This window comes from Lynx rufus, unplaced genomic scaffold, assembly GCF_022079265.1.
Source record: "Lynx rufus isolate CCGP_SWC_20201006 ecotype Redwood Valley unplaced genomic scaffold, mLynRuf1.p SCAF_6, whole genome shotgun sequence".
Taxonomy (NCBI): Eukaryota; Metazoa; Chordata; class Mammalia; order Carnivora; family Felidae; genus Lynx; species Lynx rufus.
The window spans coordinates 93,131,551-93,144,758 of NW_025814878.1; the positions used below are offsets into that span (position 1 = coordinate 93,131,551).

Below are 13,208 nucleotides of genomic sequence, written 5' to 3' on the forward strand. Positions count from 1 at the left end.
TTTTGTTTTCTAAATCTAACTACTTCAGTATTTCTTTCAGCCCCTACACAATTATAGTTAATTTGATACACTCATAAATCAAAAAGTAGAAAAGGTAGTGATTCACTTCAACATGTAATTAAATTTAGCCAAATTTAATTTCTTTATTTTGAATTTAATAATGAACATGCCTTTCCTTGGTACAGTATATATCTCACTAATGTATTTTGATAGGCTCTCCTGTCATTTTCTCTCCCGTAATCCATATTCCTCATCATGGAATCCTCATATCTACCTCCCTCACCGCCCTTTTTAAATGGCAACTGGTGCTCAAGTTTGTAGTTTAAGTCGGAGTGCAGCAAACTTGCCCTGAGGCTAGTCAAGCATGCAGTTTCCAAATTCTAAAATTATTTTACAGAAAGTCAGTGTGAAGTCAATTCTTTCCCCCATCTCACCTTCCCACCTTCCAGCATCAAAGCTGACGGCGAGTTGGTATTGTTTCAACCCTGAAGAGATCTTGGACTAGCTGAATTGTGTTTTGAATCAACACATTAGGGTGATTTTCCCCCCAAAATTGAAAAACAAATCCTCTGGCAATTAAACACGAGTTTTAAAATTTGTGATTGTGTTTTGTTTTGTTTCATTTTGTTTCCCTATAAGCAGAGCTTAGTTGGGTGAACCATGACTGCTTTTCTAAAAACCTGGTGCTTTGAACAAAATGATCAGAATGTAATTTATAGATCCTTTAGTTCTGTTAGAAAGGAAGAATCATGATTCTTATTTCTTCTAAAATGTCTGCATTATATTTTTTATCTGATCAGTAGGCTGAAATGGGCCTCTCATAGCCTAATTTAATCTTGTATAATGGTTCGTAGAGAGAAAATAATTTTCCTTTATAAGTAGATGTTGATTATGGAATATATTCGGTAATAAATGGAAGAACTTGAATTTGCTTTTACCATGTCCATTATATATACAATGTTTTAAAACTAGGTTTTAAAGGCAATTTTCTTTGTTTTAATTTATAGTATGTTGATATTTCAATGAGAGACACATGGTAAACATAATTTTCTTATCCAGATTTTATCATCACAACTCAAAAACATACGTGAAAAAGAGTTTTGAAATCAGTGATTTAAAGTAAGCAGAGACAAACAGGAGTTAGTCTTACTTCATTATCTGGTGAAAGATGTATTTTACCATTTTTTAGATTTCCCTTAATGAAAAAGGATATGGAAGTGTTTGGCTACATCTGTATTTCTGTTTTTGATTTTCCCTAATTCAGAACAGTAACCATGGATCACCAATCTTGCCAAACAAATGCCAATGTCAGGAACATATGCCAGTTATTGTTGTTCGTTATATTCCCTATTCTAGACTCTAATTCTGGTTTAACTAATGATCTGAGGGTAAATATTTTCATGGTAATATTGATTTAGAGCCATGAACAATATGAGATTCTCCTTATTCTCATCATACACTAGAGTTAACTCCGTGTTTCCCACTCTTCTCTTTGTGAACTTCACCTATTGCAGATCCGTATTTCTTAAAGACACATTGTGAAAATAACAGCAGTGCTTGTTTTGCATCGTGAGCAGAGAACACAGTGGGAAGAAAAGAGAAGCTTTAGTGAATATAAGGCATGAGCTGCCACTGTATTTTGTGCAACTGAGAATTCACCTCTGGCACACCTGGTGTAAGCTCAAGTGGGAGAGAAGAAAACCAAAAGAGAAGCAAAAGTGTCTGACAAACAGAGCCAATAGCTGTGTTGCAAGAGGTGATCAGAATTTGAAATTGAAAGTAGAGGGAAAATACTTTGATAAGGGGATTACATAACTCAGCTGCTTAGAAATGAATGCTCATTTCTCTGTAGCGTGACACATTGCAATTTGAGTGGCATAGACACTGGGGAAACCAGTTGCCCTTTCATGGCTGGTGGGAAGTGTTGAATCCTTATTTTCCTGCTTACTAAGGAAAGTCCAACCTTGAACTTAACAAAACAAGCAGCTGTAACACTTCTTCCAGACACTACGTGTGTGTCACTGACAGATCTGAGATGGATGGTTTTCCTGGAGTCTTTGCAAGGTGGAAAGCAGAGACCCAAGACAAAGCATCAGGCCTAACCAATCCTCAACAAAGGGGAACACTTAAAGGAATAGCATGCTACTTTAGGATTGACAGGGATGAGTGAAAGATCCGCTCCTTCTCTGATTGTTATTTTATTCAGTTTTCAAGTGTAACCCGTGTGTGATTGCAAGGTGTAAATATGGTGCATATACATCTAGTGAGGTACCTCCCTTCAATAGATGGCAACTGTTTTATCATCAGAAGTACTGACTTAGCCAACCTTCTCAATTGCCACTTTTCTTGATCCTTTTGAAGAGCATGCTTATTACTTATTATGGGTACTCATATTTATATGCGGAAGTATTCACGTAATTTCTCTCTAAAGTAATGGAGCTAATGGAAATATGAAAGATCTACTTAGGCTATGAAATCAGATGCTGCTGCTGACCCAGGATAACCAAAAGGTAATGCTCTTGGAACCCAGCTATTATTTTGCATGCAGACAGCTCAGCAGGATGCACTTGCTCTGGGGAACACCATGCGTGGCCTCATGGTGGTGTGAGATCTCATCGTGCGACTGCTCCCTTATGTGAGGCAGGCCAGTTCACGTTCTTTCCATAGCCAGAGACATGAGAAACGGGTGAAGAAAAGTTCTGCTTTTTTTCACTAAAAAAATGTTTTGTGATCCAAACTTCATATGTGAAGGAAAGAATTAACTCCCAAAAGTCTTAACTTTTTTTTTTTTTTTTTTTTCAAAAACAGATACTTACCATGGTGTACATTTTAGGTATCTCAGTATCAGGTCTTCATTGCATATTTTGGAAAATACCTTTTACTCTCTTCATTCTCTACTAGGTGTCAAAATAAATTTCTTTCATTTTGGTGGTATGGACTTGTCTAAAGATTCTGCAAGTAGCTTGTGATGGTTTCATGGCTTACTCATCAAATGGAAAGGAAAGATCATACATTTAATGAACCATGTTTTTCTGTATGATAACAATTCTTTTGAATAATATATCATATAAACTGGTAAAAATGAATGTTTCCTTTAGACACTTATCAGTTTCCCAAGTAACTGCATTATGTTCATTTCAAAGGCCACTTTCACCTACTAGAGCTAAAATGAAGTGTGAAAATAATTTAATTTCACTGCAATTAACTTAATTTTACTGCTATCAAACAAACTAAAACATGTTTGATTTCTAAAATTTCTGTTCACTGATTTCTTAACCCACAGAAATAGTGTTTCGAGGCTTTTTGTCGATTTCTGTGGAAACTCTGCTATGTTATAGTTTTATTTAAATCTATGATTTGAAAGGAAAGAAGTGTGGACTTTTTTATTTTAAAAAGTCACATCAGACTGGAAACAGGGCTAAAAATAATCCACTCTTCTCATGGTTTTGTGAAAAGAATGTTTCTGCTTTCTTAAAATAAATGAGGACTGTAAGACCAACTGCTAACCAATCTTTGGGGAGCATGTGACAGATGATGTCTGTAAAGCTTGTAGGGTCTCAGGGGAAAAGCGCTATATATAAAGAGAAGAGCTATTAAAAAATAAGTGCTTATGTGAAGGTAAACTGCAGTTCCTAGTTTGAGATTCCTATTTTCACAAGCTGAAAATAAGGCCTGAGTAAAAAACATTTGTTGGGCTTGTCAGGCTTGAGACAGTAAGCCTCCTCATTTCAGAATGATGTCCTATGGAAGGAGACCGATCGTTTTCCATCACCTCAGTCCCACCCTTGGTGCAATAAAACACTTGAGTGTTCTGGACAGCTTCCACAACTAGGCACAAACCTCTCTGCTCCTTTACAGTTCTCGGCCTTTCTTCCCCCAGGCCCTCCTTCCTGCAGTCGCATGAGTTTCAGTTCTGAATGTTTGTGTCCCCCACCCTTACCCCTCACGTGCGCCTTGACTCATCATGCCAATGTTTCTGAACACTTTTTTTTAATCCCCACCACTTTCTCAAACTGTGAGGCATTACAGTCCCTTCAGCAAAAATTAAAAAAAAAAATTCAACTCTTTAAAAAATATCTTCTTTCTTTAATCTTCTTTACCCTTCACACACTAGATAGAGGAAAATGGATTTTTTTTCTATGGTTATGTTACCAGGAATGGTAAACTCAGTTCTTGTCTGCAGATAATTCTCAACTCCTAGTTCATGTCACTGTGTCAGGATCTGGTTCCCAATTGCCCTTCATGGATTTCATAACTCCAGTGTGTCATTTCTCTTTTATTATCAGCCACAGAATCCTATCCTATTCACATATATTATCAAATTTGTCCCTTCTTTTGTTTTTAACACTTTTTAATAATGAATATATAATTGCACATATATAATATTTCGTATAAAATAAAGTGATTATTTTTAATTTACTCTTTTAAATGTCAGTATGAAGAAGGGAATGGAAAGATCTAGCAAAGGCATTACATGAAGTGCCCAGCTCATCGAATAGGACCCCAGAATTACTTTGAAGAACAAATCAAAGATCCTACTACCTTGTATTCTAAAGCTCAAAAAATTTTTCCAGATACCACTTAACTGTGAGTTTCCAGCAACATGAAATAGTTTCAAGTCCCAACTTTTCCTTGTTTTTATTTAAGATTACAAGGCAATGTAAACCAACTTAAACACAAGAAAGTTTTGAGCACGAATGTAAAATTATGTTTGTGATACTTCAAATCCATGTGCTTATAACTGGCAATAGGGAGTTTACTATACAACTAGAAACTAAGCAAATTTGATCAAATTATAATGGAGTTGAAATTTATAGCTAGAATACAATATGCTTAATTTAAGTCAATTTGAGTTAGAATGCATATGGAATTTAAGTAGACAGAATTCTCTCTTCCCCACATTCCTTAAAATCTGATATAAAAAGGATTTAGTCTGTATACTGGGTAGTGAATTCTGCACATTTTAAATCATCTGTTTCTAAAAAAAGGGTAGAATCCAGTATAATTTAGAGTCACAGAAACTATAATTTAAGAGCACCAGAATCAAATTTAATCACAGATTGAAAATAAAGGCAGATCAAGAGGATATGTGGATGAGAAACAATGCACATAGAATGACATAGAATGATTTGTCTTCTATGAAATAGTCCATAAAGGATGTTGCAAGAGTCTTTTTCAAAATGAAGGAAAGGTAATTTGGGCACTAGTTCCATCACAGGTGTTTTGGGTTAAGCAGTCAATTACCATGGGTTTATAGGAGAAAAAAAAAGCAAACTGGAATTTATGCAAACATCTTAGAGCGATATCAACATTAGACTGATAAACCCTCAAATGAATGTTTTTCAAACTGTGTATTTTGGAGGGAAACTAAATGCTCAAATTTGGAACCACTTATCCTTATAATATCAACATGCCTCTGAAGAGCTGTTTTATGTCAGAGCCTCCTTTAATAACCTTCTTTTTAAAGAAATAAACATTTTGAAAGTCACATTTTCCGAAAAGAATGGCCTGAGATATAACACTAGTAACTTTGGGATAGATCTTTTGTTTGCCAGTCTACCTTCTCAGTGACTGTAAATTTGAAATGGATGGTTGTACCCTTAGGCACATGTGAATACAATCCCCTGACCCCACTGCTTATACAAAGTCATAAGGGTCAGAGTAGCGGGTCTGAAAGTCTCAAATCTCCAGCTTCAGCTATGGCAAAATTTACTAGGTTAGAGTTCCAGCCTCACATATTTCCCTCTCAGATTTTTGTGTGAGAATAATAATCATTTCTTTAGAAGGTATCACCTGAAGCCCGTCTTTACTCACTGTGTGGTTGATGAAACTGAGAAATAATATGCCCATATATTTGCTGCTCAAATGGTTTCATTTCTCTATACTCACTGGGACATTGTCCTGAATTTATACTTTCTGGGTTCACCTTTTTCTTAGGATGAATTCTTTCTCATGAGTCTGCTCTATACTCCATGCCTAGTGCATTAAACCTAGCAACGTTCTAGTTATGCCTAAGCATGCCTAAATCCCAAGGAGCTGAAGGTTGGGCTCAAGCTGGTGTCCTTATCATCCTTTTATTTAATATTCTTTTCACTACCCAAGCCCATTTCCATTTTCACTGCATATCCATCCAATCCTTAACCCTTATGTATCTATTGATTTTAGCTAGAAATCAAAAATAAGGATCACCTTTGAAAAATAAAACCACTATGATACACACCTATATAAAATTTTTCTACATCAAATGTTTTAGGGAAGCTTCCTTCTTTATATATTTGCAATATCTAAAACATGCTGGGGTGCCTGGGTGGCTCAGTCGGTTAAGTGTCCGACTCTCAATTTCAGCTCTGGTCATGAGCTCATGGTTTCATGAGTTCAAGCTCCGTGGCGGGCTCTGCACTGACAGTGTGGAGGCTGCTTGAGATTCTCTCTCTTCCTCTCTCTCTGCCCCTCCCCCACTCACACTGGCTTGGTGTCTCTCAAAATAAATAAAACTTAAGAAATATTAAAAAAATAAGACAAGCTGTACTTTTAAAAAGAAAATTCAACATTTTCAAACACATTTAATAAAAGATTCACTATTTTTAATACATGCAATATAGTCTGGGTCCCATTAGCACTTTTAGCAAAAACAACTGTTCAGCCATTCAAAAGGTTAGTCAACATGATCAACACAGGTATATTGTGTCTGAAGGGGTGATCACATAGTTACTGTTCTATTGGTGTAGCTCAAGACTCAGAGCAACTGAACAAGCATTAACTTATGGAATCTTAATAGTCACCTCATTGCTGAAATAAAAAGGAAACCAAAAGGAAACTTAATAATATCAAAAGTTATTTTAAAGGGAGTTCACATTGGTTTGAAGACTACTTTTCTTCACACACAATATCCACCTTTGTCAAGCCAAGAAACCCATATTTGTAACCAACACACATCTTTACAGTTTTCAGAACGTAAATCTTCAGGGCAGTATTATTTCTGCACAGATAAAAATTAAAACTTTGAAAATCTCTAGAATGATAATAAAAGATACTCTCTAGCAACCCAAAGGAAACTTGGAACTTTGTGTTAAGTGCTTATTTAACTATAAAAGGGGCAGTGTGTGTTGTAATGAATGGAAAACCGATTTTACTCTATTCCATTTGTGAACATCTTGTGGCAACCTATTTTAGTATTAGAGAGATCATATATTAAAAAATGATTTCTGCAGTCACCAATGTATGCAAGTAAAAATTTGGTTCCTGTTAAATTAACACTTCATTAAAAAAATCAAAATAAAAGCTCAACAAATACATTTTATGTTGTACTGCAAGATAGAAAAAAATTTTGAAGAACAGATTGCCAGTTATTTTATTCCATAACAGCTAAGTTTCTCAGTTCTTTCTTTCTTTTTTTTTTTTTTTCTTTTGCTGAGCTCTCTGTCACTGGAAACATCTTAAACCAATTTCAAGTGCTACACCTGAATAAACATGTTGTAAAAGTGTTTATGTATTGAAGTGGGTCAGTTCAAGGTATGGTATTTGGCTGGAACTTCTAATTTCTCTTTTTACAGCAAAAGGGCTGCCAGAAGGAGGAAGTCTGAGCTGAATTAATACATTTGTTACAGTGGAAGTCGAATGGAAACTGCTCTGACCACAAATCAAACTGCCTCTTTCATTTATGCCAGTGATAGAGTTTTTCTAAGAAATATAGACTCTGGCATAGAGCCACTGTAAGTTTGCATTTAAAAAGAGGAACCTATATGCTTATTTGTTTAAGGTTTGCTGCTTTGATTATTTGTAAATTCTTTGGTAGGACTGAGCCTAGTGGCGTTTGTGAGGCAGATAGCCATTTTCATAACTGTGGGAACTGAGTTTTCCTGAGACGTTGTAGAACAATTGATGAGGATACGGATGCAGCTTGGATTAGCACGCACTCTTCTTTTTTCCCCCCTTTTAACCAATACCTCCACATTTAAAGGACCTCTGTGTCCCTCTCAACAGCTGCACAGCCTCACATGACACAGTCTCATTTTCTGACGGTAGAAGGTCTCTGCACAATACAAGTATACACAAAAGTGTTTATGCTGCCAAAATAAATTTTGTTAAGAGCAAGAGTTTATTTGCTAAAATGCCATTGATGCCGTTTCAAGGACTTGTTTTCCTTCCCTTTCTTCTAAGGTGGGTCAGGTCTTATAATGGACTGAGGTTACTCCACAGTCTTTACTGAATAAATATTTTAAGAAAACATGCTCATCTCTCAGGGGGCGAGGCAGAGTCAATCATGCACATATTTCAAGCCACATTATATATTTATTACTCTTAAAAGATTGGTAACTTCTGTATCTAGAGTAGAAACTTTGCATGAGTTTTTAGCAATTCTCAACTAAATTTACAACCCAAGGTTAAACAGTTATTCCTCCTTGGGTGATTTTCATAGAACTAGATATCAGACTAGAACTGGAAGATTATATATATATATATATATATATATATATATATATACACACACACACACACATGTATCTGAAAATTATATATATATATTTCTTTATAATCATATATAAATTACATATATTTATATAATATATATAATTTTCAGTGATTTTTTTTAAATTAGAAGAGCAGAACAAGAGTGAATTGTCAAAAGGGGAAAATAGTTAACACCTAACTCCTAGAGTATCTGTAGAATCAAATTAATTATCATATGGAAAACACTTAGAAAAATGCCTGGCACATATATTGCCAATGTTCCAAACACATTTGGCATTACTGTAAGTATTAGTATTACTACCCAATGGGAGAGGTTCTTTATCAACATCTATTTCTAGTCTCTAAGACACCTTGACTTCTAATGCATTCCTGGTACAGGTTCTGGTTGCAATCATTCTCTGATACACAACCACACGGACAGCCTCAGAAGGGTCTGGGATGCAGGCTGGTTTAGAGACAAAGGTGAGTCTCCAAACTCACCTGGAGTCTTGTCTCCTTTCTGAGAATCTCCAGGCTCCGTTAACAACTTGTGAAATCCTTTCAGTAAACATCCAGGTGCGTCAAAACTCAGAAAGGGAGGGACTCTGACATTTCCATGATTACTTCAAAATACTTCTGAGGTCGAGAAAGAACTGGAATTTAAAGCAAACCTCCATCCCCAGCAGGGACTTGCAGAATGACCCGTGAGGAGCTTTTAGTGGAGCTATAGCTATGTAAAGTTTGCTGGGCACAGGCCAGAGGTGAAGGGGGAAGGCTATCAGCACTAATTAACACTTGAAAGGCGTGCAAAAGCTGGAGAAAGTAGAAACACCCAGCCAGCCATTCGGCTTTTATCACTTAGAGGAAAATTATAGGGCATTTAATGCAGAAGAGCCCGTAGCTAATATTTTTGAAATTGTTACTTAATGTGGACATTTCCAGGCTGATGGTAGTCAAGCCTTTCCATATAAAATATTGCTGACTTCCAGGTCTGAGAAGGATCAGCTAGTGAAGGCAGCCTGAGGGTGTTCTGTGGTGAAGAATGAAGCAAAATGGAAAACCAAGCATGGATAATTGTCTGTAACAGCAAACTCTCAATGTTTATAAAAATCTGTGGCCTGCAAAGAAAACATTCTGATCATGTTTTAAAAAGTAATGTTACTTTTTCAAAGTACCCTCAGAATTCATTCACGGCAGGTAAACTTTAGCTCTTTTCATAAACCAAGTGCTTGTGCGTTCCATTCTAGGACGAAGTATCAATGTAAAATCCGCTGGTCTCGTGGGAAGACATGGGCCTCAGTCAAAACAACCGTTCATGGTGGCCTTCTTCAAGGCAAGTGAGGTACTTCTTCGATCTGTGAGAGCGGCGAACAAACGGAAAAATCAAAACCGCAATAAATCCAACTCTCATCAGGACTCCTCCAGAATGTCCAGTGTCGGAGGTAAGATAAAACCAGAGCAGCAGTTGTGTGCAGAGAGTTATGGGGTCATATGTTGCAAATCAAGTAGCCACAATAAATTTACCCTTTGGATATACCTTTGTTTGGTCTATTAAATCATGCAGCAATGTTTCGAACATCCTCAGGATGTTTCATCACTGAATCACTCAGTTGTGCATTTCAAAGTAAGTACGACTCGCCTTTGTATGTTGAAAGATTCAGTTCAAATTAAAATCAAGCTGGCAGTAATAAAATTATGAAATGGCTACATCAACAGAGTCTAGCCAAAACTGAACTGCACAACTTGCTGAGTTGACATCTCCCAGAACCTCTCAAATATGGATGGGTAACCAGGTAGATTCAACAGAAAAATACTTCTTTAGTACTTGAAGCGATACATGTGAATCATGCAGTTTACATTTTTTTTTCTGACAATAAAAGCAGGACAGATTAAATGGAAATTAAGATAATATTTCCATTTCCACTAATTATTTGGACACTATTGTCTAGATAATCTGCTTTAAGTATGTGTATGTACGTACACACATACGTATAACATTTAATAACAAAATATTACAGATGCACAATTATCCCAATGTACTTGCAAGTTAATTTATTAATTGATCGAAAAGGAAGATAGAAATACAGTAGCTTGGAATGAATGGTTAACTGCCAAAATCTGAAGTTATTGAATCATATTATTTATACCAGTAAGTACCTTGTTTAGTCCAGGCTGCAAACAGATTTTCGTAAGCCTTTCTTAGATGGAAATGATGGCTATTTTATTCCAAGAAATTTTCTTTATCTATAAAAAATAAATCTGTTTGAAGGGGAAAATTTACCCTAGAACATCCCAACTGAGTACAATATGTTTGTTCATTTGAAAAGTATGTGTTCTATGTTAATGGCCACCATATGGAGTGTACTTGCCAGGCACAATGGATGAGCTGGTGAACAAAACAGACAAGATCCCTGCATATGGTATTCAAACAAATTAGAATGCTTTACTCTTCCAAAAAGACATTCAGACAATATTTGCCGTTATTCCTGAAATCTTCATTTTTTTTCCCCTCAATCACTTGAAACTGACAAATCATACTGCACTTTTTTGTTACTCACATGTATATGTGTGTTAAGAAATGATTATAAATAAAACCAAAATAATACGTTTTATTAAGTTTTTTACACCTGGGACGCTCCACAAACATACTAAGCTGGAGTTCACTGGAAGCTTCCTAAGAAGTCTATTTGATGTATCCAGCAACAGAAATGGGGATAGATTTCTTTATGAAATTACATTTTACTAAACTACATACTACATATAGAGCAATGTTTTAAAATGATTTTTCAACAAATAAGTTTAGCCATATTTTTCACTTGAAATTAAAACATGATATTTGTGCCTTGTTACAAAGCTATTTTATAAAGATCTTCACAAGATATTTAGTTTGGCAAAAATTATAATTGCTTCATATGAAAGATGGAGAAAAATAACTTTCTAAGACCTTTTCTTCCCTGTAAATACTAGCCTGTCAAAGTTGTATATTTTTCTTTTCATGTAGAATGGTTCTGAAATTGGTTGAAATGTTTTTAATTTGATGTAGCAGACTGCATTAAGAAAAAGTTTTGTTAACCATGGATAGAATAGTGAATAGTTTTTTAGGAAGTCACAAAGGGAAAAGTGCAAGTTGCATACTTATTATTGGAGCTTGTAACGACTGTGGCAGAGGCGTTCCAGAGACTGAAATCATCAAAGTTCTTTTCCCTGTTGGTGAACTCTATTTATCTTCTCTTTCTGACCACAAGTAACAAATGTACTTCTATAACTAGAGATGAATAAAACACATGGAGCAGAAATCATGTAACTTTTCACCAGTTTCCTAACACTGTTTAGAGTACAAAATTACTCTAATACAGACCAATATTTTCTTTTTAAAAAGTTTGTCATTGGCAGCCATTTCTGTGAAATATGTGGTAGATGTTTTGGAGCATGTTCATATTTTGATAATAAGAAAGAAAGTAGCTGGTTTGTGTCTAGGAGACGTAACCTTTCAATAGGTAGTAATCAAGCAGACGGGAAGAAGTCTCATAGGATTTGGCCTAACAGACAGGGGTTTAAGGAAAGGGAATGCTAATATAAACACAAAATTTGATACTTAGGAGACTTGAAATGCCAGTGAAATTTTAAAATTATTCAAATATAAATAATAAATGCTGTAATAGCACTAAGCCTTTACAATAAATTACTGTTTGAAGACTACATGGCTAAGAAAGAAGCCAATGGGGGAAGAGAGTTGTATTAGATGTTTACCTGATTGCATTTTGTTCTTCTCCAAAGCATATTGCCAAATGTCAAAAGTCTCAGTTAATGCAGGAGAATTAAAACCCAGGTCATTCTCACTTTCTCTACCCAATTTCTTTTCTCTTTCAAAGATTCTTGCCTTCCAACTTCTTAGTAACCCTTTGTTCTGTAGGCTCGCTCTATGGAAGAGCCTAGAACATTGTCTAGCACAAAATAGGAATTGTTAAGTAAATTAATGTGTCCATTGTATGGAAAAAAACTAAATTCCTCTTTCAGGGGAGTATACACAGTGCCACAGTGCCCAGATTTTCTGTAGAACCTGTCCCTCTTTGTTTCTATTCAGATTTTTGGCAAGGAGTTTGAGCAGACACATTGCGGGAGATATTGCCTCCCCATGAGGCAGCACAATGGATGTTTATTTGAATTTTACATGTGGAGGAAGGAACTGGAAGTAATAGCTATTTTATTAGTTAGGTTAAAAATGCTGTATGTACTAGGTTGATAAGATTGTAAAGAATCTGCTGAGAACAAGATGCTGTTCTAAGGACTATATCAGTGCTGAAAAGAATAGAGTATTAAGAATTTGGAAGAACTGTAAGACAAATGGCAAGTCCTCGTTCACTGCAGATCTTGAAAAGTCTGCTTATTGTGTGCTGGATACTCAGTGTAGTTGAAGGTGAATCCAGTCATTAGTGGCTCTGCCTAAGATCTTGGTGATTTCTTAGGCCAACTAGTTCAAAGAGTCATTGAAATGGAAACATTTTATATGTATTTTCAACTCTGATAGGCACTATCTTTTGCCTAATACATACAATATAAAGTCATGCCTCTTGGACAGACTGATGTTAATCAAAACCAGAAAGAACAATTAATTACAATTATTTCCCCAAAAGGTTTTATATCATGTAATTAACACATATTTTCATTACTTAAACATCAGCAAATAATAACCAAAACTAAAATTCTCTCTCGATCCCCTAAATACTTTTGAAATAGGTTACTCTGGTACACATATC

The 13,208-nt window shown here is 35.6% G+C and overlaps 1 protein-coding gene across 2 annotated transcripts in view; it reads left to right on the top strand.

The window, feature by feature from the left end:
• BMP5 (bone morphogenetic protein 5) overlaps positions 1 to 13,208 on the top strand; it is a 114,219-nt gene that overhangs the window by 87,530 nt on the left and 13,481 nt on the right. For both annotated transcript variants that reach the window (XM_047102910.1, XM_047102911.1), the window contains exon 4: positions 9,699 to 9,893. In XM_047102910.1, the coding sequence (XP_046958866.1) occupies positions 9,699 to 9,893 (195 nt within the window). The remainder of the gene's footprint in view (positions 1 to 9,698; positions 9,894 to 13,208) is intronic.